We start from the raw sequence: 26,694 nt of genomic DNA on the forward strand, positions 1-26,694 counted from the left end.
CGCGAGGGGTGTGCTTGCCGGCCTTCTAAACTCCATCCGTAGTTTTACCGCTGTACAAGCTAAGCGTACAGTGATTATGTCAGTGACCGACGTTACAATATTATTACTGTTATAATCACAAATCTGTCAATCTTTGTTTTGTTATTTTTCATCTCAGACGATCATTCAAATCTTTTTCCTGTTAAGAAAATAACGTTTTGGATTAAAAGTAAGTAGACAGACTACATCACTGTTTAATATAACTTATAAGTAATGTGTGAACGCGTTCAATATATAGGTAACAACTATAAAGAAAATAATATCATCACCTAAGCCCAACTATTCTTAGATTTTAATGAACAAAAAAATTTGTTTAATTTGTAATATAAGTGATTGATTGAATATAATATTTAAATACATAATATAAACATTTGTTAAGTCAATAACTTTAAAAACGCGTATGTTTTGTATAGATGTACTGTTAATACGCCATATACTCGTACTTAGGTCTTAGGTGTAATAGAATTTTTTTTAGAACATCTTTAATATTGAAATTTTGGTTTAAAATTGTATGAAAGTCGAAGGGAGAATTTGAATGAATACTATAATATTACTAAATAGTTCATATAAAACATAATTTACTATTTACATAATATGCGAAATAAATTAGTTAACTAAATCAAATATAATCTTAACTGATAGATAACTTATAAATATATATTTATTGTTTTAAAGTATTAAGTGAATAATTTAGTGAATTTATTCAAGTTACCATTTATTTAAATTTCGAAACAATCATTAGGTTAACAAAAAAAAAGGTATCATATTATTATAATAGTATACTAAAGTTCATGATTTTAATATTAGTTATATTTTTCACTTATTTATGATACATTCCCATAAATATAAGTAAAAAAATACGTTTTGTATTTTTTTTTATAAAATTCTAAAAACAAAAATTTAATAACGTAAACACTGATAAGTATTATCATTAATATTTATAATTTTAAATACTCAAAATAATCTACAGTGGATACATTGAGAATAGTTAACAGATAATACATTAAGTACTGAATAGTTTAAAAAAATAACATTTGTGAAATTAATTTGATTGAAATAATTAAACAAATTAAATAAAAATCCAATCAAAATTTTCAAATTATGAAGTGTCATTATAGGGTGGCTGTTTTTCTTGATGTTTGTCAAGTCATATATCATGAAATCAACTCATGATATGCTTATTTTAAATACATTTAAGATTGTGTATAAAAGTAAAATAAATAATTATATTAATAAATGAATCGACGATTGCAAAAACGACACGAATCACATTTTTTGTGAAACGTTATGAGTAAAAAAACTTTGAAAGTCAGTAATAAAAAAAAACATGATATTATTTATATACACAAATTATGTATAATCAGTACATAATATACTTCTATAATTATTCATTTTTAAATAAGAATTTTTTTCAGAATTATTTAAATTATACACTTTTTATCAATTATCCAAAAGTTTTAAAAAATTGACTCATGTCGTTTATGTAATTATTGATTCAAATATTTCTCTATCTAATGTAATTGAAAAATAAGACAGTAGAAAATTATATTATAACACCCAATAATGTCTTTCTTGTTGCTCATTTTTAAGTTTCAATATTCAACATTTAAGTTTAACTTTTAAAACTAGGCATCATTAATAAATGTGTACTCTTTTTTGAAAATTTTAAAACTTCAATTTTTATTTAAAGAATATTTAGTAGTATTTTTTCTAATTTCAAGTATTATTAATTATTAATATCAACTTAAAAAATTAAAAATCTTATATTATAAAAAATATGTTTAAAACATTAATTTTTATGTACTTATTTATTATATCTATAAGTGAATAGTATAAATATTAACTGTAATTTGTAATTAATATATATTATTTGATGTAGTAAAGAAAATAATGACCTATGTAATTTTAAATACGATACTATAATGAGAATATAATTGTCAAAAATATTTACATTTTTAATTTAAGTATTTTGTTATTGTAATAGTTGAACAACTTATAGGTTTTGATTGTTTTGATTGTTTATTTAAAGAAACATTTACTATTCTTAATTTTTAATTTGTTTTTGGTTACATAGTATGTAAGTATAAATAAAATTACACATGTATTTTGAATTATTATAAAGTTAGATTCATATTATATAATTTAAAAAAAAATATATTTCACTTATTAATTTATTGAAAAATTAAGGTTATTAAATTGTTTGATTATTAATTATAAAATTAAATCATCGTAATAATCATACATTTTTTTACAGGATAGTGAATAGAGAAAACGATGTATTTTATTGTTACTTTCTAATGGTAAAGATATATTATCACAAAAATTACGTACGTATTTATAGGTTTTTATGTGTTAACAAATTGGTTTTATACGTGAGATCTAGCTTCATTAAATATTTTTGTTCTTTTTTTAAGTAGACGAAACATACTTATGAACTGTCAAAATGTTGGCACCAACTGTCACTATTCAATCGTCATCCCGACCGTCCAGTACGATGGGAGAACGAGAAAATATGGCGTCCACAGACGGCAGCGAAGAAAAACATGAACCAAATGTGAAAGAGATTGTTGCCCCTGCAAGATTAAATGTTCCTCAGTTAGACAATAACAAGTCAGAAAGTGAAGATGAAGATTATCAAGAAGTAAGATGGTGTAACATATTACGTCCAATATCTATGCTAAAAAAATTAATTTTTATTGTAAAATATTTATTAGAGTTACTGTATAGAATTAATACAAATAACATGTTACCAATTGATTAAAAAATAATAATGTATTAAGAGATTATCATTAAAAATTAAAAATTGTTGACAATTAGTGAAAATTTATCAGTTAATGAAAAATAAATTGATATAATATGTTAAACCTATTAAATCAAACAAGTTTTGTATTTTTAATGATTTATTAACCTTTTACTATATAAATACTCGTATAAAAATTATCATTATTTTTAAATTTTAAATAATTTTAAGTTCCAAAAATATAAATTACAATTAACATATGTTTGATTTTAAATTTCATGAAACAAATTCAAATTTATGTACAATAATGCACTGAAAAATGCGGTGTTATTTATTTCACAACAATTTCATTTTGGTGTTATAATCTGAAAGTAAAATAATTGTATTACTAAGTGAGCCTACAAGTAAATTAACTACTGTTTATGATGATTCTTTTATTGTATCAAATATCAAATATTTATGATATTTTTTATACAAAAAAATACATTAAATTTTATTAATAATTATTGTTTAAATTTATGAATCATAATAATATGAATGTCTTTTTATTATAATCAGAATTGTAAAATAAAGTATCATTAAATTAATATTTTCAATTTATTTTTAGGGAGTACTTATATTTAAAATTTAATAAGTTGTGTATGTTAATTGATAATTTATGTGATTTAAGGTTTAGAAACCCTAAATCTTTGTTTTAATGATATTAAATAATTTTAATTTATTGATAAAATGGTAGATTATTACAAATAAATGAATTTAAAATATAGTATATAAAACATGAAATTACAACATAATATTAAAATAGAAATTACTACCTGTATACATTGGTATTATATGCATAAAATGTTTTATCGAATATTAAAATGTACTAAACCTGTTAATTGAAATGTCAGGTATCACGGCCCACACAACAAATGGTACATGTCGGACCACCAGGATACTGGCAAAGTATGCCCAATAGCAGAGCAGCTAGTCCTGGAAATGATAACGGGAGTGAAACATCATCAGTAATGCCTGCTCCAGTTCCTGGATTAGCTGCTTCTAGAGTAGCTAAAGAAAAATATAATCATCTATCGTATTGGAAAGCGAGAAAAGTGAGAATATTAATTAATGAACCATGAGTAAAAAATTAAATACAAATTTCCATAATATTTACCATTATATCATATAACAACTCCAGGTTATCCTAAATTATTACAATACATGATGTGTTATTAAAATGTTTTAATGTTATAACCTAATAGTATTAAAAATGAAAATTATGTACAAAATTATTCAACAATCAAAAAATATTAGTAAAATGTTTAACTTGGTAAAAAAATTATTAATATTGTATTTTTAATTTTCATGTATTTCTAAACAGTTATATTATTTCATCAACAAAATATTTATACAAATTATTCTTATCGTTCGTTATTATTGGTCAATAAATATTATTTTATTTATTTAATTATTATCATTATTTATTAACAAAAATGTATAGTTAACATTTTCACTTCTGCTTGTAATTTTTATTTAACTTAAGTGAGAAAACATGGAATAAAATCTATTTTTATCTAATTTCTAATTATAATGTTTACATTGCTTATTATTTTTTTAAATTTTTTTTTAGTTAATAAATTTTATACTTAATAAGAGTTATTTTCAAACAACATTACTATAAGCATTGATTTTATAATAGACTATATTATAAAATCAATGCTATAAGTATATCTTTTTGAAAATTTATTAATCAATTTTTCCATCGCTGTAGCCCAAAATTCGTATTAATCGTTGTTTTTTTTATAATAACTTAAAAATTATAAATATTGTTACATTTTATTATTATTATTACAATTTTTAAATAATTATACTTCGATGAATCTTTACTATTAGTTATATTAAGCATTAATACTTATCAACTTAATGGAAATTATTGTTAAAAGAATAATCTATTATTTAGTTAATACATAACTTAAACAGTATTAATTTGTTAGTTATAATATATATTTATTATATTTGTAGGTAACGTTTTTTAAAAATGGTGATTTATACTTTCCGGGATTAGAACTACGTTTCAGACCTGGGAGAGATATTGGCAATTTAGAAGCGTTATTAGACAAATTATCAACACGAATGGATTTACCTCGTGGTGCACGATATTTATTTTCAATGGATGGCATCAGGGTTGTCAGTTTAGATCAATTAGAAGATGATCAGTCATACGTGGTTTCCTCTTATAAAAGTTTTAAGGTATTTATATAATATAATTTTAATTGAATGAAAAAATTAAAATTATGTTCTACGGTAAAATATATGACAGCTACTCTTTAAAATATTTTGTATTAAAGTTTAAAATGTGATTTTGAACCAGAATAATTATAAATTATATTAATTATTTTATACAAACTTATAAACAATATAACTATAATTATTGTTAATTAAAATATATTCAAAATTTAACTTCAAATTTCTTATTTAAGTAAATTTGGAGGGTTCTTATATATTTTATTATGCTACGACCTAATAATAAAATCAATTGAAACTGTATAAACTCTAATCATACATTTTAGAAAATGAATTAATTTAAGCAATGTAAATTATAAATTTATTTTTGAAAATTATGAGCTATATTATTATTGAATTTCAACATTTATTGAAATGAATAATCTGAAAAACAATAAAATTGTTTAAAAAAAAAGGTGGGTAAGTGGGTACTGTTCTACTATACATTGGGGGTCTAGTAGATCACTGTAAATAATTAGTAAAGTTGAAATGTAATCATTGTATACGAAAAAGTAAAAACGATTATGAGCGGAGACAGTCAGCTTATATCACAAAGTATATTATTACATATTTACTATATGATAATATGTTTTTCATTAAATTAAAATAATTTATTTTATTATTAGTATTTTGTGAAGTTGATTAAATTTTTTTCCTAAAACACTGCATTCATTTTATTTTAAGTATTTAGAATTAAGAATTTAAAAATAATATATATTTATACCATAAAAATAATTTAAAATTTTAAATATCTATAAATAGCAAAAAGAGTCAAAACATTTAGGAAATTATATCATAAGTAATAATTTCTTAAATTAGAAATTATTACATAATCCTTTATCATCCATGTCATGATAAATATATAACTTAATTTAGATAACATTGTGAAAATGTTGTTGGAGTATATTTTTCAAGAATATAGATTTTAATATTTAAGTCATTATTGAGTGTTTTTTTTATCAATGATGTTTGACCTTTGAAACTTTGAGGATATTTAACTACATTTTTTAAAATTCATATTCCATCTAGTCTATATTGTATATATAGAAAAATAATTTTTTTTTTTTGTTATTATTTTATCTACAATATTTACTGCTGTACAATAAATACATTTGACATGAAAACGCGTGTAGAAAGGAATCCACGCTAAATATGAGTTATTATAAGTGTTGTGTTTACATAATATAATTTGCTTTTGTTTGTTAAACACTGAAAAGATTCTTATTTAATAGATCACCATAATACACATTTATAAATGTGTTAAATTTTAATTCAATGATGCATCATTACATACAAAATACAATTCAAAATGGAGATGGACTGTCGAACATATTTTTAAAGATATTTTTTAATTAATTTATATTAATAGTAATAGTTTAAATTTATTATAGTATTAAGTATTATAAACTAATTTTTAACTAAAACATTTTATATGTTTTTTCATATATTTTTATAAAATTTATCATTTATAATTATTGTTAAATTTTCAGTAAATATTGCGACCTATAATAACAGCATGAATAGGTTCATGTATAATTTATTGTATAAATAGTTTAAATTTAGTCTAAATATTTTGAAAATTGTATTAAATATAGAATACAATAATATACGTGACAATGAAAATGTTCAATTCATTAAAATTAAAATTAATAATTATCAACTTACAACATGATAAATTAAAATACCGAAGAAAAATGTTTTTATTTTTCAAATAAATATCCAGTATTGATAAAATTTAAATTTAAGGAATATGTAAACTAGATATAGCACTATGAGAAATTTAGTTTCAACATTCTTGTTAATACAATAAAAATATATCGTATCTTTTAAAAATATTTGATACTAACTATTACCAATATTAAATAACATATTTTAAAATTATCTATTGCTAAAATTTTTTGGTTTATTTTATTTTTTTTAAGTATTATTTTTGTAAATTATTTTCTACGAGCATTTTCTTCTAGGTCCTTAATTTTTAAACAAACGGACTAGAAAAATGTTTGATTTTGTATTAAAATAACAAATTTACATTAGATATCTACCTACTGTATATTTATTGTTTCATACATCAATTACTGAATTTTTACACGTAACGGTACCTAAATATTGTTTAGTGTTTAGTATACTTCATAAAAATTATGAGCGTTTTGCTCAGATTAATTTTTATATAGTAACAAAACTAAAAACTAGATCGCGTGAGTCTTATCGAATTATGTGTATTAAATATACAATAATAAAATTACAATCTTATTTAAAAAAACCTCACGAAAATTCTGTTTTATATTTAATGTGTTGTATAGGTAAAGTAATGGTACTGAGAAAATTTAATCGAAATATTAATCAATCTTCTAAAACAATAAAACTCATGAATGTCCCATTTGTAACTATAAAATATGATTTTTAGTAAAAAAGTAACAAATACAATAAATTATTTAAAACATAAATATACTGTTTGTATAAAGATTATATTTATTATTAAAAAGGTAGTTAAGTGAATAATTCTATATATCTATTGAAATGTACAAATTTTATATTATACCAGACTCGTATACTGTCTAAGACTAATTTAGTTTTTAGGATAAAAAATGTATTGTACTTTGTCTTAAACTGTATATTCCTACTAAAGAAAGGTGATGATGAAACGTAACTTAAAAGTATATATTTTTTTTTAAGTCAACTAGAATCTAAGGATTTGTCGTTCTTTATAGTTCATACAAAGTGTAAAGTTAATGTTTTCAATAATTATAACTTATAATTCAATGATATATCCGGTCTATATCATCAAGTGATATGTTTTTTTCTGTTAAAACTATTAAGTCATTTATCTTACATGTAATATTATATTAGGTTAATATAATTTTTCAAAAAATATTGCATTTATTACATTATTAGTTTTAATTATTATAATTTATAATAATATATATTTATACCATATTATAAAGATGTATTTAACTCATAATTTAATTTTATCTTTTTGTAAATACCATAAAACAGTAAAAATAGATTCATAATGAAAATAAATATAATCTTAAAATAAATCAAAAACATTACTAAATATGGTGAAATTTATAATAATAAAAAATTCATAAAACTTTAAATTTCTACGAATAATGTTTTTATATCATAACAAAATATTAACATTTCATTATTTATTGACTAAATAAGTAATTTCGTAAACATTTTAAGTACCTATCAATTATTAATTTTTTTTTTTTTTTTTGAAACACAATAAATTATTATTAAATATTGTTTGAGGAAAAATAATTATTTTACGGGAAATATCGAATGTCGTAAAAAAAAGTGAGCTTGGAATGTTCATAAAAATGAATTTGGCTTTCCGATAGAATTTTTCATTTAAAGGTTGAAAAACTAATGAAAAAATTTTGGATTAAAATTTTATATCTTAGGTAAAACCAAAATTTTTATGAATTTTATCAAAATTTTAACTCGAAAAAATAAATATTAACACTATCAAAAAACATATTGTGACTAATGGCAATAGATTTTCAATGTTTTTTAACCGAGAAATTAATAATGTATGAGGATTTTTATAAAATGTTTAAACATTTTTACCTAGCAAATAACTTTTTATCGATATTTATATGTATATTATATAAAAAAATTTAAAATTTTTTATGTCTATAATAATATCTCAAAAATAGTCAAAATATTTTTTAAACATTTGGTGTAATTTTCAAATACTTACGATTATTTTTCTGAGTTACGTAAAAAAATCAAATCCATTTTTGTCGAAAATTGGATTTGTGTAATAATTTCCATTTTTCCTTAATTTTTCGTTTGTTTTTTCTAATCATAAAAAAAGTACAGGAAATTTTTAATGTTGACCTTTTTGAAGTACAAATTAGATTCAATTTTATGTACAAAACCATCTTTATTATTAAAGAATTATCGCTTACTCATTCATAAAAAAAAAAAAAAATACACATCATGATAACTAATTCATTGCTCCACACAGAATCTAAAATTTTTTTAGGAATGTAAACTTATGCTAATTTATTTGTATTGTAAATTTGATAAAATATAATCCATTTATTATTAATTGATAACTAATATTCTGTAGATAAAATTAGATATTATATGGTTACGTATTTACAACATTTACAACATTTTAGTTATTTAGAAAGTATTAACTCAAATCGATAATTTGATTTTAGGATAATTTAATATATATGAAATTTTTATATTTCATAACTTCAAATAGTGTAGTTCACATGTTTGTTTGTTAATCCACTATTAATTTTTGATTATTATATTGCTGTCTATGTAAATGGTGTTCAAAAATTTAGGATACGATTATCTGATAAACGATAATACGATAAAATTAATTTTATACGGTAAATGTACGACAGAATTTTCTATTATTATTCTATATGAATTATAAATATTAAATTATACATATCGCGGTGGTTAAGAGTTTTTAAAATTTTTGAACACTAGGTATTATTTTGTTATCAATTAAATAATTGTCTAAAAATTGATTTTGATACTATTTTGTCATTTATACATAATATAGTGTTATTTATTTTTAAATAAATATTTAAAGTTTGGCTCAATTACACTTTAAAGTTTAAATAGCTATTTATTTTAAAATAACAGGTTTAAAAATAATTTATAATATTTTGATTATAAAATTATCAATGTTAAAGTTCTTCTCTCTGAAATTCTGGATTCTCATTATTAATGTAATGGAAAACTATATTAAAAAAAAATCATTTAATTAATTATTTATCAATTGTTTTAAAAAAAAAATATCAATTTCATGATTCGACTAATTAACTAATACAGTATTAATACATACCAACCATATAGTTTATGAAATCAGTATATTATTAAAAAAGATATTTAAAACCAAAAAAGTATTTTTTTTTTAAATTTTAGAAAAGCAAGATATCTAGTTTATGATTTATAATATATATACTGGTTTAATTCAATTAAATTTTCCCCATATTTATATACATATACCTATATATATTATAATAATTAATAGGCAACTAAACGCAGTGGACCAAACAAGAAATCCTCGTATTTCAGTAGTCTAATTTGTTTTTAACTAAATCATTTTTACTATTGATTATGTTTATTAACTACTAGTATCGTCCATAAATTTGTTTAAATCATTAAACCATAGGTTTCTAAATAACACGTTGAAATCAATTATGAAAAGTTTTCTTAATAAACATTCAGATTTAAGCAAGGTATTCATAATTACCTCAGATTTTAAACAATACAATTATTCCCTCGACCTCTTTATATTATAACCGATATTTTAATTTAACATTAGTTAAGCGTCTAGCTCATGTAAAACATATTAAAAAAGTGCTTTTGTTAAACTTCAAAGTCATTATTTTTCAGTCATTACCCACTTTAAGAAAGTACTGAAAACTTAGCTTAAAAAATAACTTTTACTGAACAAAACCTTTGTAAGGCTACAATACGGTATTATGGCATTTAATTATGGAGTGATGCAAATAATTCTAATACAATACACAAATAAAATATAAACCTCCCGATGAATATCATTACATTTGATTAAAAATACGTTGATTTATGTTTAAAATTATTCAAACCATACTTTCCATTTTGACCAAAATATTCAAATATTTTTAGATGCAGCAACAGTTTTATTCTTTCTTAGAAGCCATGTAAATTATTCAAACTTATTAATTTTTTTCTCTTGACTCCAAGAATATCTCAAAAAATTAAATTAAGAGGTTGAAGATAAATTGGCATACACTATATTAGTGTGAGAAACAAAAAAAAAAAAACCACGTTAAAAAGTATAAATGTTTGGTAACTTTTTTTTAGTTTGTCTTTTATACATTTTTGTATTGTTTATCTATCTTTCTATCTATCTATCTATCTATAGTGGTAAAAGGTAACATTAATGTGAGTATGTGTGTGTATGTATGTAAGCTAAAAGTCTATTAGTCTACTGCCTTTATAGTTCTGACATCGGTTTATAGGTTATACTATATCTCGAAATCAATTTTTAAATTTTGAATTTTTAAGAGAGTTTATATTAAGATTTATTGGATTATAATAAACGATTATTTTTTTTATTTCATAGGGTTTTCATTAGTTATATAAAATAAAATCGTTATTAAAATTGTATATGATTGTAAATCTTTTTATATATTTTTTTGGTTAAAACTACCTGAATTGTAAAAGTTAAAAACATGCGTAATTACTGCAAACGTAGTTTAAAATAGGGTTAATCCACTGAAATCATTTAATTCTTTAGGTACAACTGTTTAAGATTAATTTATCAAATAAATCTTAACATATTTATATATTATAGGTACCTACTAAATATAAAAGTATTGAAAATCGAAATCCACTTGAATAAATAAATGTAGACTCATATAGAATATAGATGTCAATTGATTTATACTTTGAATAAAATAATTGAATTTACATTTTATGATTATTTTAAGATATTATAAATACATTTTTGTATATTGTGATATTGTATACCCAGAAAAAGTCATCTTGTATTGTCGCAATAGTCCAACTCAGTAAATTAAATTAAATTTATAATGTTACTAGAGAATATATTGTTATATATATATATATATTATTAAAATATAGAACTGTGCATTTTAGATTTTATTAATTTTTATAATAAAAAATAATCAACTAAATAAAACGAAAGGTCATAACCTTGTAAACTGAAGTTTTCAAAATGTAAATGCCATAAATTAATGCGCCATAAATATATAATTACGAGTGTTGACTTAAATAGTTACTATACTCCCAAATACTACAGTGCTATACACTATTTGCACGCTAACCGTTAAACCTTGTCACATTGAATTAAATTAATATTTATTAAAGCTGTATTTGATTAAAATTATTCATAGAACTTCAATAATTTTTATACAAAACATTGTCTGTAGTTAAAAAAAAAAAAAAAAAAAAAAAAAAAAAAACAATAAATACTATTTTGTTAGTAATTGAATTGATGTCAAACAAATATTTTATATAGCTATATAAGAGTATGTAGTGGCTGTTAAAAATAAAAACTTAAAAAATCACTAGAATTATTGTTTTATACTCGTATAGGTAATACAAAATTTTTTTTATAAAACGCTATAACGCTGTATTAAATAAAGTATAATAAAAACAAATGATGTTTTTGATAATTTAATCTTAGTATTTAGTAATAACTTCAATGATAAATAATTATATTTAAAAAAAAAAAACATATTTTTGCTTACTTTATATACAAAAAAAATTTTGAATCAAAAAAATACTCTAATGTTTAACTTAGAGAGTAGTTTCTGATTTTAAGCTAGATCTAGTTGGTACCTTAGGATGTTAAAAATAAATAGACATTTTCACATAATGCGCCTATTTTAAAAACTAAAAATTATTATTTATAGGGACATAAAAAACTTCTAGCCATTTTGTTAGTATAATTTATATTAGGTAATTATAATATTACTATAAGTAACAATTAATAATTAATGGTATTAAGTAAAATATTATTATTTCATGTTATGTAACAATACAAGACGTGTTCAATTTAATACAATATTAAAATATTTCATAAATATTATTTGTAACTGATATATGTGATTTTTCTTAGGTAAAAATGAGTTTGTGTTACTATATTATTAATTGTTATGTAATTAATATATAAATATCTTTAGACATAATATATGGCTGACATAGTGTTTTCGCTCAGAATCTTTTTTTTTTATACTATGATTTATAACTGAGTTTAAATTCAACGCACATTATTGAGACTTATGAGGAATCTACCATTTAACAACTTTCTTGTTCTAAAAAGTGCTATTATGTTAATTATTTGGGTATACTAAAAAGTAAATTAAACTAAAACGTAAAATCGTAATAAATAATAATTAATTATTAAAATTTGAAAATTAATTTGTTTTCATATATATATATATATTAGAAACATTATTGTAGATTTAAAACCTAAAACATAAAATCTGAATACATTATGTACACATCCAAATGCAATTTAAATTTAAATAATATTATTTTCAGTTAAAATTGTATTAGAATAATCATTGTAAAATCCTCCAATAATATATTTTAACTCCTTTTTAAATATTTTAATTTGCTTATAGTTAACAAATAATGCGTAATTTTATTATTATTAAATATTTTTACCACATAATTTATCTTATTTGATTCTTATATATCGCATTTATACTTATATTAAAAATTAAGCTAAAATATCATGATAATTATGTACTTACATATTTTTAATACTATTCAAAACATGTTCAAAACATAATATTATACTAAGTTCTTTTGTTCGTATTTTTATCAATACCACAATCAGTCTGAGTTTTTGTTTACTCATAATACTCGTTTTTCTTTTCTTTATTAAAATTTCCATAAAATACAAATGGCATTAAAGAAAAAGTTATCTATTGAATAATAAAAGCTGGGACCCAAAAGTATAGCGATACCTTAGGTATTATAATTTAAGTTAATTACCTTTTGTTCGTGTTATGTTAAATAGAAGTTATAAAGGTTTATATACCTATATGGTTCAAAATATTATATTGCGGGTATGTTATGATTTTGGTTTTGTTCGTGTCGGTGGTCATTTTGTTATGACCTTCGGATTAATTTTTACATTTTTATAAGAGATCTTGAGTTGTTCATTTATATTTTCACATGAGACCAAGAACGGTCAAGGACTCTATGTGATTTTACTTTGTTGAAAAAAAAGCATGTACCCAACATAAAATAACGGAAACTTAACGATATAATTAAAAAAATTATATTAATTAAACTTAAAATTAATTTGTTACATATTTGTTTTATATTTAAATATAGAAGATTTAAAAATACAATAGAAGTCTGTATAATAATAACATGTTATAGATTAATAATAGGTATAATAGAATATATAATATGAATCATAGTTATTGTTCAAATGGTTTAAATTTAAGTTAAATAGATCAGTTAGGAACTAAAATTATATCACTGTGCAAAGTAAATGTTAAGTATCTTTCAAAGAAATCATTTAACGAAAACAACAAAAACAATTTTTTTAGTGCTTAATAGATATAATATTAAATACATTTTTTTTTTCAAATAAAACTTCTCTAACATCTTTATAATATTATAGTAGTAATCATATTAAAAATCACAAGTTTTTACATAATTTAGATAGGAAAATATATTGTTTAAACGAAACATATTGTGTATTAACTAGAATAGTTTTGTGTATGCTATGTATTATACTAAGGCTTTAAAAGTCTTTAAAGTATTTAATTATTAGTTAAATAGGTGTCGATGTTGTTGTAATAGTACATACTGTAATGAAATAATTTAATCACTTTAAACGTTTAAGACACTTAAAATCGTTTTTGGAACTTGTGTCTTAGAACAATTAGAACACATGTTTTTATATGTTTTAAACTACCACAAATAAATACATATCAATTAAATAAATCAACATTGATAAACATATGCAAATAAAATAAAAATATGTTTTTAATTGAATCGATGATTGCAGAAACGACATGAGTCAATTGTTTAAAACTTTTGGATAATTTATAAAAAGTGTATAATTTAAATAATTCTGAAAAAAAATTCTTATTTAAAAATGAATAATTATAGAAATATATTATGTACTGATTATACATAATTTGTGTATATAAATAATATGATGGTTTTTTTTATTATTGACTTTCAAAGTTTTCTGACTCATAACGTTTCACAAAAAATGTGGCTCGTGTCGTTTTTGCAATCATCGATTCAATTAATAATAATAATAGTATTGGTAATTCACAAAGTTATATAATTAGTTTATTTTTTAAAATGACTTAACCTGACCTTTGTCTCCGCTATAAAAAATTAAGAGGGCAAATGCCCCCTCCTTATCGCAAACACAAAAATTATACCACTGGCTTAACTGATTTATTACTGTACCTAGTTTCCGCTAACATGTATCTTCCAGAAAAAAATTGCTATGTATGTTCTTTATATATTAAGACGCGTGTATGAGTGTGAGCTTGTGTAAGTGCGTATTTTATTATCGCAGTGGTGTGGCCTTTCGCGCGAAAAACATCATATCCACGCGACAACGACCGGAAGTGCACCTCTCCGCCGATGAACCCTCGCGAAAACAATACGCAATAATCATATTATAATAAATATACGGCGCCCTGTTTGCATGTCAGTGAAAATAATAATAATTTTAATAATAATAGATATGGTAATTATCAAACAGCGGCGAGCGTTGGTGCTTGCTACAGGACAATAATATAAGTACCTACCTCAATCGTATATTAAAATATGTATAACAGGCATACGTACCACCAATGTACCATCCTACCTAAGCGTGAGTATACGCGAATATATAGCGCCTTGCCGATCGAATCGAGGAAAGGGTCGTTTTGTGTGTGGAATTGTTGGTGGGAGGTCATAGGGGTCGGATGAGCGGTGCGGTGTTGTGTATAATTGCAGTTGTAAAATTGGCGGGCGCGAAGATGGTCAAGGGCTCGGGGCCGGGGTATGCGCGTACAATGTATAACGTACATTGTACACTTGTATATGTATGATATAATAAACGTTGTCTTGACCACCGCGCCCCAGACCTTGACGCCACAGACCGTCTGTTATAGACCGCGATATTATCATAATATCAAACAGCAATCGTACGGGTCGTATATTTACGCGCAAGACAGTCGAAGACAGACTTCTTCCTGAGGCTACCGCTGTAATGCGTTTAAACATCACACGTTTAATAAACGTTATAATTGTCGCAATAGTTAGCTCGAAATTAGAACCGACGTTCATTCGCTGTGCAGGTCGTGTTATTTCGTACGTTTCGCGCGTTGTTCCAAGTTGTTTGTAGTATACCTAATATTGTATATAAAGTGAACATAATCGTCGTGTTTAAAATCACTTATTTTCAGTCTGTCGTTACACACACATAAAAACATATATCCATAAGTCGTATCGCGTATAAAAATATAATTATTTGATGTAATATACATACTTCTCCTGTATGTGATATATATTTCCCGTCGAGGTCATTGGCGTGGGCTCTTTAATTTCCCGCCCGGCGCAGACTTCTCGCACACCAATGGAATGGCAGTCGCGTTCACCGTGTTGCACTCGTCTATCGCCGAGCATGCCGAACAGGTATACAATACTACGGCGATATGATATTTTAGATTCTTACGTCTTATTATTATTATAATCAATAATTAATAATTGTGCACATATCGTGGCTGAACGCTCTCTAAAATAAAAACGAATAATAGTTTAAATACATTCATTTTTCTACCAACAGTGGTAATTTACGCGCCCGATTGTATCGTAGACTTAATAATATCGTTATTATTATTACAAACAACTACTACACGTGCACGATGAAGTTTTCGTTCGAAACACTGACAGTTTTTCAATTGTTTTATTTTCACGATTGCCGTCGCGGAAGTACAATATAATAAAGGTGGTGACTCGATCGCCTTATGGAAACGTCTTTTAGATTTGTTATTGAACCACAATGCAATGACGTATGTAACCGTTTGTGTATAAATAATTAACTTTATATGTGTATACTGTGTGACTATGCAAAACCACGTCTTTTCAATATTTTTTTTCGCACATAACAATGTGACTACGTAATATAGGTATAGTAAATATCGCCAACGACAATTTAGTGTTGAAAACAATCATTTTTAAATTTATTAAATACTTAAACGATAAAATATTTACGATTCATGTATTCAATGTATAATGATGCAAAAAAAATTTAAGACTTCGAACTTCAAAGTGTTATTTTAAAATGTTTATTGATTAAATACCTATATTTGATTAATGTTTTTCGAGAAATTCTAAATTTTGGGAGCTTAGCGCTACTGTTAATGAAATATTTAAAAAAATTATAGCAATGATAAACGAATGCGGTAAATTAAAAGCTTCAAACAATCTATATTGATATTTTGTGTAATGTAAAAATTATCTTGCAATCCGTGTTTACTTAACTATAGATAATAACTGATTTATATATATGTTTAGTATTTAGAAGTTATTTCCATTATAATTATTATAAAAAAGATATGTCTAATGTATATTATTTTTAACTTTCTTTTTGTAGAATGCAAACTACGGTAAGAAATCTGGTGGTTGGAACTCTACAACTGCACCGACTACAAGTTCGGGTTGGACGAGGCAATCGTCCATGAGTAGAAAGCAGTCGGTAGCTGATGCTAATGAATTGACTTCAGCTACTTCAGGACTTAATATAACTAAATCATCTACAACTAGAGTTATAAGGATCATTAATAATTTCGATCACACAGTACAGGTTAGTATTCAATTTTAATTCTATATTTTTCTAAATCATGCATCGTAATTTTTAATTTTTATAATAACATATTTAATATTTTAAAAACGTTCAACTTAAGATAAAAAAAATAATTAAAACTTAAATTGAGCTAATAATCACAAATATAGTATACAAATTAAAAACAATAAAATAAAAAGACTGAATAAGTATAGATTAAGCACTATTAAAGCATTGTTCATATTTTCATTGTATTCAATAGTTTTAAATTTTAGAGCAATACTCAATCATAGCATTTAATAAACAATTCGAAGTGAAATTCATTTACTATAAAGATTTAAAATTTTAAAAGCTCATAAACTTATTTAGCAAAGATTTTTAAGATATATTAAGTACAGTTTAATTAGCTGAACGATTATAATTTCAATTATTAATATAGATAGTTATAAATTATGGTACTCGAAATCTAAAAAAGCAAATTTTAAACTATATAATAATTCAAAGACTTACGTTAAACTCTGTCATAAGTTAATCGGGTTCAATTTAAGTATAGGCGAATATAATTGAATTTATCTTGAATTTAAAATCCTATCTTTGAAATTAAAATTTGTACTCGTATAAGTCATTGTCATTTGTTAAATAATATTTACCGCTATTCAAACTCTCGCGATATAATGAATTTTTAAAAGTTTGAAGCTTGATATTACCAATTTTTAATTTTAATTAAGATAAGATACATATTATCTCTAGTGTATAACTCTATAAAAAATAAATATTTTCCTATTTAAAAAAAAAATAATGCACATGTATATGCATATACACAGCAATATTATTATATTAAAAGCAATATTATTACACATTTATATTGAAATTAAACAATAAATACATATTTATATGACTCATTAAGTCGTGTATTTTATACATATTATGTATGCAATTAAATACAATTATTAAATAAATATGTATTTGTTTTTATTGATTAAAATTTGAATTTTTCTTAAAATCTCGTTATAACGAATTTAATTGGTATATTATCTTGATATAACTAATTTCGATATAACAAACTTTCGATATAATGCATTTTTTTCTCGATCCCTTGAAATTTGTTATATTGCGAGTTGACTGTATGAAGTTTTTAATTTATACAGTTAAAATTTAACCTTGGAAAATATTTGATACAAAACATAATTAGCTATACAACGATATTGAACTTTAACCTGCTTTATTGTAGTAAACATCTACTGTATATATTATTACAAAACTCCTATGCACGCATGTACCTGTTTTGCATAACCTAACGCCTGTTAGGAATTTATAAAAAACTTACAATGATAATAATATAAAATAATAAGAATATTAAAAATATATAATATTTAATATTGTTATTTATTATGTGGTTAATTCTCAAATATATAGAATATTATTTCTGTTTTTAAGTTTTGTACGGCTTTCAAAATTATTTTATATTATAAACATTCGTATAAGTCACGTAATAAACACGAAAGAAATCAATTAATATTCATTCTTAAAATTGAAGAGATTACTTTTAGAGTTTTTAATTTTAAAAATATATAAGTATGCTTATTAAATTTTGAAGGTAACTATAAAACGTACGAAATCAATAACTGAAAACAAATATTATCTGTACTTTTATGGAAATTAATGACTTGTTATTTTTTATTAATATTTCAATAAATAATATCATATATTCATACCTGATGAATTATTTTCTATTAAACAAATTTAATTGATTTAGTTAATACGCTTTTTTTTCTATAGTCATTATCAGTGATAAACACAAATTGAAATTTTTCTACGTGTTTAACATACGTATTTATATAAAAAACAATATAACGTAGATTATCGATGGATCATACCGATTAATTAAAATTAATGCCAAAACCAAAACTGATCAAGATTTAATAATAACAATAGGTTATGTATTTATTAAAAATAATATTGTTTTTAAAGTTTTTTTATTATTATCAATAACCAATTAGCACTGTTTTTTTTTTTTACGTGTTCAAAGTACTTTAAATATAGGTATAATATAAAGCTTAATATTTTATAATTGCAGTGTCGCGTTCTGCTTAATCTAAGAACCACCCAACCTTTTGAAGAAGTCATTGAAGATTTAGGACATGTGCTCAAAATGAATAATGCTAAACGCATGTTAACCGTGTCTAATCAAGAAGTAATAATTAACTACTGTTTTTCTAAAACATTTATTTTAAACAAAAAAAAAAAAAAAATTTAGGTTCGTAGCTTTTCTCAGTTAAGAAATGAATTTTCTGACGTGGATACATTTTACATTACCTCTGAGTCACGTGTACTGTCGCCGCCATTTAGAAGGTCAAGATCTAGAGGGGCATTAGCAGTTGAACCGATAATAAATACAGTTCCTACAAAGGCGGAGAAGCAAAGGAGAGCAAGAAGTAAAAGCCGACCTCGTACACTATACGCAGCCGATACAGATATTGTTAAAGTGCCTCCAGGTAAACATTTTAATGTAAACTAACTTATAAAACATTTTGTAAAATATCAATTAATTTAAAATTTAAGATTATACAGTTTTGGATATGATGAAAGAAGATCCAATACGTGTGCAGATACGAGGAACAAGAAAAACATTTTTTCCTCCAATGGTCCATTCTCCCGCAGATGATTCACCACCAGACAAAAGATTAGCTTTAAATTGGATGTATCCTTTTATGTTATATCAAGACATATAAATTTAATGCAAAAAAAATTGTTTCAAAAATATTAAATGTATGAAAAATTATAGTTATTTTCAAGTAATTATTAATATTTTAAAATATACGTTCCAAATAAATATTTGGAAATTGTTAAACCTACTGAAACGTTATGCTATTATGAAGTTATTATTTATTTACTGACATAATACTATTATTCATGATATGATGTAAATTTTTTTGAAAATATAAATTTAAAAATAATATTAACCATATCTTACATTTTTCCTAAAAAAAAAAAAAAAAACTGGAAACTATTTATTATTATCATAATATTATTTAACTTTAGTTATTTTCGGTACTGAATACTATAACTAATATTTAATCAAAAAATAATGTTATCATATATATATAAAAGTAATAAATACATTTTTAAAATATTTTTCCTTTACTTTGGAGTTAAATAGTTACGGTTATCGAGGCATCGATACAAGAAGAAACTTGTGGGTATTGCCTACTGGAGAACTTTTGTATTATGTCGCGGCTGTGGCTGTACTTTATGATAGGGATGAAGAATCACAAAGACATTATATTGGACATACTGAAGATATTCAATGGTATTAAAAAACCTAGTGTATCTAGAATGTTATAATTTAAAATATATTTAATTAATTAAATTATTATCTTTGTTATAGTATGGATATACATCCTTCCAAGGAAATGGTTGCTTCGGCTCAAAAAGCTGGTAGAACGCGAAAGACACAGGCTCATATTAGGGTCTGGAGTCCTGAAACATTGTATACTCTTTACATTGTTGGCAATGGTGAATTTGAAGAAGGAGTCAGTGCATTAGCATTTTCACAACTTGTATGTTATATTTATTTTATATAATTATCAAATAAAAAAAACAAAAAAAAAAAAAAAAAAACATATCATTGTAAAATCAATACAATCATCCATCCGCTCAAAATCTTAAATATAATAAGAAAAATACTAGGCAATCGAGAGATAATAGTTTGTATAATACTAAAATAATAAAGAAAAAAAATAAATTGATATTTGAAGTCGTACATCCAATATTTTACAAATTATTTACTTTCCATTTTATGAACTCGGTTTCACACTTATTTTTTTTAAATTGTTATCTTAAAAATGTATTTAAATAATTATTATCATAATGTTATATCAGCCAATAACAAATTATAGTGTAAACGTCGAAGAACAATATAACACAAATAATATTGTGCTCTGATAATTATCTTATATTATTACATATTAAATTATTAAACCAAGCTGGTTAAGTTCACAGAAAAAATTTACAAATGATATATGATTTGCATCACGATTAGAGAAATAATAACAATACACAATAAAGTACAAAATAGCTATAGCTAATAATACACTCGTGTATATAAAAACAAAAATAAAAAATAAAATAATTTTTAATTTTTAGACCGGAGGAAATTATTTATTAGCCGTCGATTGTGGAAGAGAAAAAATGCTGTCTGTTTGGCAATGGCAATGGGGACATTTATTGGGTAAAGTAGCTGTAAGTATATTAATATATTTTATTTTTCAATCTTAACCAAATTACCAAATATTATTTTTGTATTTTAAGCAATTATATAAAATATAATAATTAATATTTGTTGTTTTTAATTTTTATACATTTTTTTTTTATAACTTGTTGTAGACAATGCAAACTGAAGACATACTGGGTGCATCTTTTCACCCTTTAGACGACAATTTAATGATAACTTATGGAAAAGGCCATTTAACATTTTGGACCAGACGGAAGGATGGATTTTTCGAAAAAATAGATATTATAAAAGCAGTAATATTTGTTTAAAATTGTTTTTCAAATAAATTGGCTTACATTATAAATGTGTTTATTATTAGCCTTCAAGAACGGTAGTTACTAGTTTACAGTTCGAACAAGAAGGGGACGTAATTACAGCGGATGGCGATGGATTTATTACGATTTACTCTGTGGACAGCGATGGCGCGTATTATGTCAGAATGGAATTCGAGGTTGATATTAATCAAATTGGCTTGTGTTTCTTTTATATTTTTTATTTTTGTTATTTTAGGCACATAACAAAGGCATAAATGCTCTTATAATGCTACCGGAAGGAACTCTATTGTCCGGGGGTGAAAAAGACCGAAAAATCATAGCTTGGGATTCATTACAAAATTACAACAAGATAACTGAAACAAAAGTATGAAGTTTATAATCATATAAAAGGTAATTTCACTAATTACATTTATTTCAACAGTTAACTGAAGTTTATGGTGGTATAAGGAGCCTATATCCTCAACGGCCAGGGAGAAATGATGGTAACATATATGTAGGGACGATAAAAAATCATATTCTAGAAGGATCAATGCAAAGAAGATTTAATAGAGTGAGATTTTAGTAGTAAGACTTAGAAAAAATGTATCTATCTTTTACAAACGTATTACAGATAGTATTTGGTCATAGTAAACAATTGTGGGGATTAGCAGTCCATCCGGACGACGAACTTTTTGCCACCGCTGGTTATGATAAAAATATAAGTCTTTGGAAAAGACATGCTTTACTATGGAGTACCCAAGTATGTATTTTCTTAAACTGTATTGTTAATAAAATTATAATGATCGTTATACGTCGCCTGTGACAAATAATTTAAATTTAAAAAAACTGACTTTATATGTATTATTCATAACAAAAAAATCACTTGATAACCCAACATCTGTTATCTATAAATTATAAAATATATTTTATTCATAGAAAACATCTTTTATTATTTAGAACATTTTTAAAACAATATTTTATTTATATTTAAAATAGTTTAGGACTAGTGAAGCTTTCAATAAATCATTTAGTTAAAAAAAAAATACTAACATCACAAGAATTATATAATTTAATTTTTATTTTTATCATACATTTACCATTTATATTTTGACAGTAATAATATTTAACATACATACGATTGGGTAAATGTATCCTTAGCAAATTCTTAAATTTTTTTTCATGATTATATATTTCTTTGTTTCTGTATTATGTAGGGTAGGTAGTATTTACATACAATAACGTATATTTAAATTTAAAGTGACATCGATGTAGTTTTTATTTTTTAAATCATTTATGTATCAATATTTTTTAAAACTTATTAAATCATTCTGTATTATATATTTCCTATTCCATAAAAAAGTTTGAAACAGCTATAACTTATGTCTTATAGATCGCATATGAATGTGTATCACTTACCTTTCATCCATTTGGTACTGCTCTTGTGGCTGGTTCAGTCGAAGGATATTTGATTATTTTAAATGCTGAAAACGGGACTGTGGTATCAAGTGTTCGAGTATGTGGATCTGCCTTGACGTGTATGGGTTTTAATCCAGGTAAAAAATAAAATACAATATAATACAATTATAAATTTTTAACAACATGCCTATTAATGTTTATTTTGATTAGTAATTATTCGATTTTATAAATCCATTCATTTAATTCCTTAATACATTGATAAAATATTAAAAAACATTAATGATTTTAGCCGGCGATACAATAGCTGTTGGTTCTCAAAACGGCAGTGTGTATCTCTATCGAGTAAGTAGAGACGGATTCACGTTCAAAAAATCGAATAAAATTAGAGGAGTTCAACCATTGGTGCATTTAGACTGGAGTACGGATGGAAATTATTTACAAACAGTAACTGCCGAATACGACCTAGTTTTTTGTATGTAACTAAAAAAAATATAAAAATGTCTTATGTACTCTAAAATATTTATAATTATTAATTTAGGGGACGTCAAAGGATTGATACAAGAAAAAAGTGCATCTGCAATGAAGGACGTTAAATGGTATACATATAACGCAACTATCGGCTACTTAGTTTCTGGTAATTATATATATTTAATTAACTTAATTATTCACTGGAAGAAGTATTGGAAAATTTTTTTTCAATCCAATAATTAAAAATTTTTTTATTGATAAAAAATAAATTAATATTGACTTAATATAGAGTATGTTTATTTAATATAAAAGATAACTTTTTTTATTGGTTATCATAATTGGGTGTTAATTTACTCTCTTTATTTAATTAATTTTTTTTTCATTATTTTATTTTTAATATTTATTTATTATAATATGGAATAATAAATTTAAAAATCGACAAAAAAATGTTATTTTATATTAATAACAATGCATTTATTTTTTATTCAAAATAACTGTATCTGAAGTTATCCAATATAATACATGTCAGTCGAGATAGATTAATCATTTCTATTGTGTTTAACATGTAACTGCTTAATTTTTGTGAAAGGAGTTATGATTATTTTCAATGAAAATCACGCAATTAAATACCTGCGGTTACTATATAGTCAATATTTAGTTATTTTGTATAATTTACCATTTTTGTTGACAATGTAAATTATTGTAAACAGTATAAATACGTATTTTTATGGATTTTTAAAAAAAAATTATTATATTATCATAATGGTGTAAAAATATTTAAAATTAAACCAGTAATAAATGAAAAATATATTCCTGATTTCATATAATTATAATATGTACATTTTTATATGTTGATTGTTTATAATTTTTGATTTATTTTATTATAGGTATTTGGCACAATAGATATTATCCATCTTCATCAATGATAAGCACTGCCAACAGATCAGCAGCCCATGATCTTTTTATAACTGGAGACACAGATGGGTATCTCAGACTATTTAGGTACACAATCAAAATACATTACCAGCTAGTATAATATCCTCTTATATATATGTTAATTGTTTATGTCTTAAAATATAATTTTTAACTGTTAGTCAATTTTAATTATATTTTGCATCCAAATTAAGATATATACCGACTACTAATACATATAATTTGAGTACGATTACCTAATGAGTCATTTTAATTTAATTTTCAGGTATCCGTGTATTTTTACCAAATCAGAATACAATGAAGAAAAAGTTTATAGTGGACAAGTATCGAGTGCTAGATTTTTGTACAACGATAGAAACGTGGTGACAGTCGGTGGAACAGATGCAGCTCTAATGTTATGGGATGTCATAGAAGATTAAGTACAAAACCGCTTTACAAATTTTCATTTATTGTTACTATTATTATTTTTTATTTTTTTTTTTTTGACTCGAGCACAATTCGAATTTTTCATTAATTTATTTACTACGACCCATGTCAACTTGATGAAATCAAAAATTGAATGTGAATGGATAATGAATTACCAGCATTTAAAAAACCTGCCTATACGTTAAAGAAAAGTGCACCAAAAAGAAATATAAAACATCAACTGTTTTGATTTATTTCAAAAACTTATTATAAGAAAGTTACCGTTTTTGAAAATGTAATAATAAGGTTCATGACCATAATTTTTTAATATGTATTCATAAAATATATACTTACGATTTTTATTAATATCACTGCTTTATTTGTATAGTAATGCAATTTGATATTTTTTCAGCGAGCTAGAGATATTTTCCGTAATCTGTGATTATTAATATATATTTCTTATTTTGTTCAGATTATTTTTTTAATGTCGGTACAGATCAGTCAATGATTTGAAAATGTTAGTTTATTACTTATTAGTACAAACTATAGACACATCTTCACTATATCAATATCATAACTACACTGCCTGATATAGATATGTTGAATTATATATAATTTGTATGTTTTATAAATAACTTATATAATATACATACATAGTATAATTAATAAAAAATAAATTTAATAATTTTGAAACTTTAGACTTGTTTTCATTTATTATCCTTTCATTTGTTTTTGTGCGTTGAAATTATACAAATATTAACTGTTCACTTATTATTTGCTTAATACAGATTAATATAATTCCAAACTTATTATTTTTTTATGAGAAAAAACATTTTAAAAACAAATGAAATACGATACAAAAAAAATCATCTTATCTATAACTATAATTACAAATATAAATACATGTATAAAAATAAAACGAACATCAAAGAACAAATAGGTAAAATATAATTATTATAGTATTTTAAATATAATGTTTGGAAAATTAAACTGGTGTTTGTGACAGATAATGTCTAACACCGTATAATAAATTAACAAAGTTATAAACAAATCTTAACATGGAATTAAACAAAGTGGAATGAAAAGAATATTATACGAAATATAATCTAAGGAAAGGAGTACAGGTACATAGAAATTATAATATGGTATTAAAAAAGTGCCGAAAGAAAGAACGCGCATAAAACAATATGATAAAATACAATGTATCTTAATTAAAAGTCGTAAATAAGAAGAGCGTATTATATAACTATAAAAATCTTTGGTAACATATAAATAGTGTACAATAAGATATTACGTGTGTAATAATCATATCAAAGTGTTCAACATGAAATCCAAAAATATTATCATGCATAATTCTAGCGATCTAAAATTAGTAACACAGTTTTTCGCGTAAGGAACAACATAATGTATACGCCTTTATTATTATAGCGGTGATCAGCAAGTTACTTCTGAGTGATGACCAAGTTAAAAGTTACATGAGTTAGGGCCAGTTAAATAATGGAGAAAAGATGAGTAATGCATATCCCCCGTAATATTATTTCAATGTTTAAAATAATATCAAAAAAATAATTTGAATGGTGTTTTTTTTTTGTAT

General features: G+C 23.4%; 1 protein-coding gene across 4 annotated transcripts; it reads left to right on the forward strand.

Annotated features, from left to right (window-relative positions):
* Positions 1–25,384, forward strand: LOC112599748 (echinoderm microtubule-associated protein-like CG42247). 4 transcript variants are annotated; one of them, XM_025346802.1, is made up of 22 exons: positions 1–208; positions 2,294–2,366; positions 2,454–2,680; positions 3,673–3,873; positions 4,784–5,011; positions 17,163–17,372; positions 19,429–19,545; positions 19,609–19,846; positions 19,914–20,052; positions 20,512–20,661; positions 20,740–20,911; positions 21,498–21,593; positions 21,738–21,878; positions 21,944–22,075; positions 22,135–22,263; positions 22,321–22,449; positions 22,510–22,638; positions 23,269–23,431; positions 23,584–23,766; positions 23,833–23,928; positions 24,650–24,764; positions 24,961–25,384. In XM_025346802.1, the coding sequence occupies exons 3-22, from the start codon at positions 2,483–2,485 to the stop codon at positions 25,112–25,114; spliced, it is 3,120 nt and encodes a 1,039-aa protein (XP_025202587.1). In that variant the 5' UTR covers positions 1–208; positions 2,294–2,366; positions 2,454–2,482; the 3' UTR covers positions 25,115–25,384. The 4 variants fall into 4 exon arrangements, with proteins under 4 accessions (XP_025202587.1, XP_025202586.1, XP_025202588.1 ...); XM_025346801.1 differs by having other exon boundaries at positions 2,457–2,680; XM_025346803.1 differs by lacking the exons at positions 1–208; positions 2,294–2,366; positions 2,454–2,680; positions 3,673–3,873; positions 4,784–5,011 and adding an exon at positions 15,770–16,201.
* Positions 25,385–26,694: the final 1,310 nt, after the last annotated feature.

This window comes from Melanaphis sacchari, unplaced genomic scaffold (genome assembly GCF_002803265.2).
Source record: "Melanaphis sacchari strain LSU unplaced genomic scaffold, SCAv2.0 Contig54_pilon_pilon, whole genome shotgun sequence".
Classification (NCBI taxonomy): Eukaryota; Metazoa; Arthropoda; class Insecta; order Hemiptera; family Aphididae; genus Melanaphis; species Melanaphis sacchari.